Below are 7,073 nucleotides of genomic sequence, written 5' to 3' on the forward strand. Positions count from 1 at the left end.
CGGAGTCCAGGAGGCTTCGGATCATTCTCACCCTCACTACTTGGTCGCATCCAACCTTGGCACGTATAAAGCTAGTTATTCCAGATCGTGGTTCTGTGGTTGCTCGGTGTGACGGGTCAGAGTCCAGGAGGCTTCGGATCATTCTCACCCTCACCACTTGGTCGCATCCGACCTTGGCAGGTATAAAGCTAGTTATCCTCTTGCTGCTCGCAGCTAGTTACCCTCTTGTGTTCAGTTTACACCGGCGCTCTTTTGTCTTGAACCTATTGCCGTGAAGATCGGGCCACCCCTCGTGAGTGTATTCGCATCACGTTTGAAGTCAGCCATTGTTTCCAATACCTATCTTCTTGCTAGCCGTTCTGAATCTCGGGGGCGAGATTCCTGTAATGGGGTGGATTTGTCATGTCCTGATATATCCATTCCAAGTTAAAAATCACTTTCTAGAAGGAGTAATAGAAATAATTAAAAATCTAAAAGAAATCTCAAACACTAAGAAAAATTTGAAAGTGACTTGGAGTATTTTTTTTCCTAAATTCTCCATGCTCTAAATTGGTCCCTCAAATTTTATTGAATTTTCAGAGCACCAGAATATTTATTAAGCAATAAGAACAATTAACATAGTTTATTGAAAACAAAAACCTAAAATAAATCTTCCTTTCCATTTGAATGAAAAAAATCGGTTCCTCTCCTCCTGCTCATCAATTCCCCCTTGTTTTATCCTTTTGATTCAGTCTTTCATCATTGAATTTAATCTCCGGTGAACCGCCACCTTTTATGGCAGGCCGGCGAGCTCCAGGGTCGTTCCCCTCCTCTCCCCGGCTGTTTCCCTCCCACTCTGGCCTATAATTGGCGCTGCTCCTCCTCGTCGCCCCCTTTTGCCACCACCCAGCAAGCCAAGCCTATCCCCACTGTCTTACCGCTCGGCCTCCTCTGCGCCAGTGAGCTCTGGCCTCCCCTTCCCGTCAACCGGAGCAGCTCGGCGTGCCACCGCCACCCTTGGCCTCACAACCACCTCCTTCCTGGCCTCCCCTCCTTTTCACTCGAAGTCCGTGGGAAGCTCGTCCTCGCCAGTGAACAGTGAGCACGCCATCGTCGTCCTCCTCCGGCTGCCCCTCCCTCCTCGCCGGAGCGTTGTCCCCATGCGCCGTCATAACAAACCTGTTTCAGCAACTTAAAGATGTAGATATTTATAGCTCTCCATACTCTTTTTAATACCTTGAAGATGTAGATCTTTTAAGTATTGATATTCTTCTTGACACTTTGAAAATGTATATCTATAGGTGTTGGTAGGACCTCAAGTAGGCCTTGAACATCCGAGGGAATGGGAATCACTGTTCGCACTTCTCCGACACCCAGATACGTAGTAGTGACTACTGCTATATTCACCACACAATATTAATCTATCATCGATCACATATATAATTAAGCAAGACATAGATAACAAGTAAATTAACCATGCCTTCCTATACGTGAGAAATATAGGCTCAATCTAAAAATATTGGCATACCACACCAATAAGTTGGTAGTACATCTAAATCTTTAGTTTTATGGATTGATTATACAACTCAAATTATATTTTGTCATGCGAAATACGTTTGAATATATTTTTTGTTAGCATACTGAGAAAAAGTTATAGTCCAAGTCATAACTTGAAGAATGAAAAAAAGATTCCATCAATTAAATAAATATTTTATGTCTGTTGTTTTAAACGATATCCGTTCAGAACACATCTGTATTCAAATAAATATTGAAAAGGAACGTAATACAGAAATATACGCAAAAAATATCACGATTCATTGTTGAACATATACCTTTCTCATAATGTAGTGAAGTTCACGTCTATAGTATGGACGATAATTAAGCTCTCTACCTATATAGGATGTATTGGCGATGCTGGCTGCTGCATCCGTGCGAATGTGACAGTTCACAACCGTTGGCACCCATAGCATTATCTAATCCATAAAATTATAGATATTTCCTTCTATCCCAAAGTATTGCAACTTAAGATATATAGGATTAGATATAAATCCCTGTGGAAATTTTCTAGCCAAATCCTTCAAACCAAAGGGCTCCGTAGAAATTAAGGATTTCTATTGGATTTAAATTTTACAAATTTTCTACGAAAATACTTTAATTTGTTCCCCAGAAGACCTTTACAGTACGTCGCCTATCACCATAACGCATCCGACGCGAGTGCTGCCTGTCCCAGCTACTTGTGTCCTAGCTGCCTGTGTCCCAGGGTCCCGGTTACTTGTGTCGTACCCACCCACGCTGCCAGCAACCACATGTAGGTGTAGAACCAACTAACCAAAATGTGTTTAATTAGCTATATTCTATTGAAAAACTAGGGTAGTGGCCGGGGCAAAAATTTTTTAGTCACTCCAGTGATCAAGATTTAGAATTTAAATTCCTTAGGTTCTGTTGCCAATTTTTTTTTGGGGAATGTTGCCAAAAATATTTCTTCAAACGGAGAGAGTAATATTATATATATTGACGCTGGATGATGCACTGCTTGTGTTGCTGGTGTGCAAGCCTCCCTGCCAAGTGCCAAACGGAAGCAAATCCTCTTATGTGAACTTCCGCTTGACGTGGTCACTGACAGGTGGACCCGTGAGCGGTGGAGCCCACATATCAGTCACCACGTTCCTCTGACTTCACGTCAGAGGATCCTAATCCGTGCCAAACTGCCAACTTGCGGTCGGTGCCTGCAAGCATCCCGCGTGAGTGCTGCCTACCCTTGCCAAAGCACTGCCGCGTGGATTTATTTTATTTTTTAGACTTTTTTATGCTTTATTATTAGACCATTCAAAAAAGTATTTTCGAAAACTGAACCTTTTGGCCACGTCTGCAGTGGTGACGTGATAAGAGGCTGGCGTGGCAGGACAACGCTACCACACCAGCTATCCGTGGTGTGATAAAGTTATTTGGTCACCAGGTTGGCTAAAAGGTTCATATTTAAAAATATTTTTGGAAATCGTCAATTAATAAAATTAAAACATAAAAAAGTTACTACCATTCTGCGGTAAAAAAGTTTCTGCACTTCCCTGACAAAAATATCAAATTTCTACAATTCGTTTTTTGACCGGTGGAGTGGAGCAAATGTAGATCACTCCTACAAATTAAATAATCTGAACGGATAAGATAAGAAATTTTAATTTTAACTCGTGATGACAGTTTACTCTTTAAATGAGAGTAATTAACTTTCTACTCTAAATTTCTGAATGGGATGCGGAGAACGGGAAGGAAAACCGGAGAATAACTTTTTCTTTCTTTTTTGGAGAAGAACGGCAGTACGGTATAGGAAAGGGAATAATAATAACAATATATGTTTTCGTGTAGTTATATTTAACGTCATTTATAAACATATACTAGATACTAGTAATAACGGAATATATGTCAATAATACAAGACGTGAAAACCAAAAATGACGAATGGAGTGATCGAGTAGCATGCATATGGTTGGTTGCGCGTCACCCCCCCGTGCAGCATGGAGTTTGTTCGGATCCATTTATGTCTGTGTTTTGTAGTGCACCTAAATTATCAACTTGTGCTCTCCTCTTTTTTTTTTCTGCATGCTTTTAGAATTATGAATGACTACATTTTGTTCAAAAACAAATTCAATAGAAAAATTACTTTAAAAAAATATATTAATTTATTTTCAGAATTATTTAAGTAATACATGGCTAATCGTGCGCTAATAAGTCGTTTCATTTTGCGTGCGTGGGAATTTTCAAGAACCTCCTGTCGAACCAACCCAAAATTGGGTTGGCCACTTATAGTCCAAGGATGTGTGTGTGAGATGCATTCATTTATGTGCGTTGGGAACTCATTCCCTCTGCACGGAAAATGGAGCGGTCCATTAGCGCGTGATTAATTAAGTATTAGATATTTTTTAAAAAAATTATAACAATATAATTTTTTTAAAGCAACTTTAATATAGAAACTTTTTGCAAAAAAACGTACCATTTAGCAGTTTGAAAAAACGTGCACGTGGAACACGAGGGAGAGAGGTTGGGAACAATGCGCAAAGAACACAGACTAATAGGTGGCCTATAAATACGGGCGCTAGTACACAAACCTGAGGACAGAGAGGTTGTGAGCTAGACAGAAAGGTTGCGAGCTCTAGGAAGATCGAGACGCGCCATGAAGACAGGAGGCATAGCGGAGCGTTTCAGAGACAAGTCTATACTCATCACCGGCGCTACTGGCTTCCTGGGAAAATGTACTCTCTCTAGCTAAAATATGTCTTCATATTATGTGTGTTCATCTCTAGTTTTGGTGATTTTCATTTCGCATATATAATGTCATATGGCTTCATTGATTGGTATTTATACATTATCTCACCGTGGGCAGTATATAAACTTTTCGACTGATCATCATCGATCCAGAGTATATAGAAAGCTATCGTTTTCTGCAAACTCGATTGCACGTTCTGGCGTGGAGTTGGAGTTGTAAAAAATAATCCACTCAATAGTGTAAATAAAATGTTATTGGGCCTTAGTGTAAAAAAAGATGAAGCTGTTTATACTTTGCAGTTATTGGATAAGGATGAATACACTGGACCCCATATTAATTGGTACCGATTAGAAGCCCACCATAGATGTTGGTTATCCTCTATTAATTGACACCATTGGAAATTTACCATAGGTGTCGGTTTCATAGCTGGTATCAATGTAAGGGTGTGTGGTGACTGAACTATAGGTGACAGTTTAGTTTTAGATTAACAACCGACACCTATATTATATATGCTGGTTTTTTTTAATCTGTACCTATACTATACGTTAGAAAAGATGTCGATTTCGGTTGAACTGGCACCAATGGGCCATCCCATAAGAGGGATTCTGCAGTAGTGCTTGACGACATGTTTGTAAAGTGTTTTACATTACAAATTAGCTAGAAACATTCTGCTTTGAGGAAAAAGTAAAGACGAGCTACCTTGATGTTAATATGTATAGTGAGAAAAAAATGACTTGTAGACAACTATAAAAAAAATGTTTTTGAAGATGCCCTCCTTTTTACTGCATAGACGGTTTTTTAGGCCGCATTCTACAGGCGGATGTGTTAGGCAATCTGATTTTTAAAGATAGTTGTCTTAACATATCATCTCTAAAAGTAGAATATTTTTATGGACGGCCGATCAAAGCCTGTTGATCTAAAAGCACATAATGTAAATTCCCTTTTAGCCTGCTATAAAAAAGCTTTAATTTTATTGGTGGAAAATAATTAATGATGTGGGTTTTTCTTATTTTCCAAAGAACTTGTATTTACTGTTTGTACATATGTGAATGCTACACAAGCTTATTACTGTCTACGACGTATGCAGTGCTGGTGGAGAAGATACTACGAGTTCAGCCGGAGGTGAGGAAGCTATACCTGCTAGTTCGTGCTCCGGACGCCATAGCCGCCGAGGAGCGTGTTCTCACTGAGGTACAAGTACAAACGAACGCACAGATTTTGCTACGTTTTTGAACTAGTTCTGCACGCTGAAATGCACTACTATTCTAACATACATATAGCTTGGCTAATCTTAATTAATTAATTCGTAGTAACAGAAGCTGGATGCCTACGGGTCCATGGAATAAGACAAACGGCATATTTGCAAGTGAAAAATAATTTTTGAATAAAACTTTTATATTCGTGTTTTTAGCGATCTAAAAGTAAAGGCTGAAAAATAAACTTAAAATCAACTCCAAATTTAAAGTTAAAAATTTAAATTTTGACTGATAAGTATAAACATAAACGAAAAAATGAGGCTGTTAATTTCATTACCTTAATGAAATCTCTACTGTCAGCTTACCGGCAAAAGGCATCCAATATAGTATTGCACAGTATATTACAAACTTTGAAAACTGAATTTAAGAAACTTCCATATCCATATAGAATGTTTTCCAAAAGTGGCACCTTTTATCGGTTAAGAAGCATGCCCACGATAATCCAATAGGCAGTAGCTAAAAACAAGTGCACCTTATGTATAATATAGCCAGAGCTTCGGTGAAATAAATAAGAGGATTAATCAAACTGGTTTACTTGTTGCCGTATAGGTTGTAGGAAATGGTCTATTTGATGTTCTGCGAGAACAATACGGTGCTGGGTTCCACTCCTTCATCAAGGAAAAAATATACGCTCTACCTGGAGATGTGACGCATGAAAACTTTGGGCTTGAGAGCTATGACATCCTGCAGTTATCCCAGAAGGTAGATATCATCGTCAATGGAGCTGCAACGACAAACTTTATGGAGAGGTATATATATATATCTCTTGAAGATTGATATATAAAATCGTTCTCGTGGGGATTTCAATTTGTTATTTCCTTGAGTACTGCCTCATAATCTAAAGATGTTTGGGTTGCTGAATGAAACAAATGCGTCTTCAATGCATAATTTTATTTCGTGATCTCATATGCTTTTCATAGCATTTAATTATTGAATGATGTTATGAAACTATTTAATTACAATGAGGTTTAATTTATTTCCATTTCCAATGCATAGGATGTGAAATAATTCAGTCCCAAAGTGGTTTCATTAATTCTGTTTATAAGGCATAGTTAAATGTGTAAACCAAGTTTCATCTAGATGAAACTCATTTATTCTATCTCGACATGTCATAAGTTTACCCTGTATGACATTTCATTTAGTGAGATTAAAACCCTACAACATGACGTATCTTCACATTTGTCAGAATATAATAATTGATAGAATACGATCCGATGACCATGAATGGATCTCTTTCTACTGCAAAGCAATCTTGTCAATTTGTGGAGTCTAACGCCTTATCTCTGAATTGAACCCTCCCCTTTTTCTTTGCTGCAATGAGAGGGTAATGCAAGGATCCGAATTAAGAAAGATATTTGGATATGTGATGGAGATCTATGAGCTGATCGACGTCTCCACAACGCAATCGATCAGACCAATTAGTTGAACGCATGAGAAGGCCGGGCTATATGTATGTACCTGGATATATGCGTTATTCTATATTATGAGTCGAATGATATGAATTCTAGGGTTGAGTGTTGGTGAAGGCTATGCCTGTACAGTCGCAACTAATCCTCAGGTTGTGAAGAGCGATGGAGGTCA

The 7,073-nt window shown here is 38.8% G+C and overlaps 1 protein-coding gene across 1 annotated transcript in view; it reads left to right on the forward strand.

Annotated features, from left to right (window-relative positions):
* The first annotated feature begins 4,106 nt into the window (after nt 1–4,106).
* Nucleotides 4,107–7,073, forward strand: part of LOC127771609 (fatty acyl-CoA reductase 1-like) — a 7,159-nt gene continuing 4,192 nt past the window's right edge. Inside the window, exons 1-3 of the mRNA XM_052297540.1 lie at nt 4,107–4,222; nt 5,324–5,427; nt 6,042–6,241. Coding sequence (XP_052153500.1) covers nt 4,144–4,222; nt 5,324–5,427; nt 6,042–6,241 — 383 coding nt within the window. The 5' untranslated portion in view covers nt 4,107–4,143. The remainder of the gene's footprint in view (nt 4,223–5,323; nt 5,428–6,041; nt 6,242–7,073) is intronic.

This window comes from Oryza glaberrima, chromosome 4 (assembly GCF_000147395.1).
Source record: "Oryza glaberrima chromosome 4, OglaRS2, whole genome shotgun sequence".
Taxonomy (NCBI): Eukaryota; Viridiplantae; Streptophyta; class Magnoliopsida; order Poales; family Poaceae; genus Oryza; species Oryza glaberrima.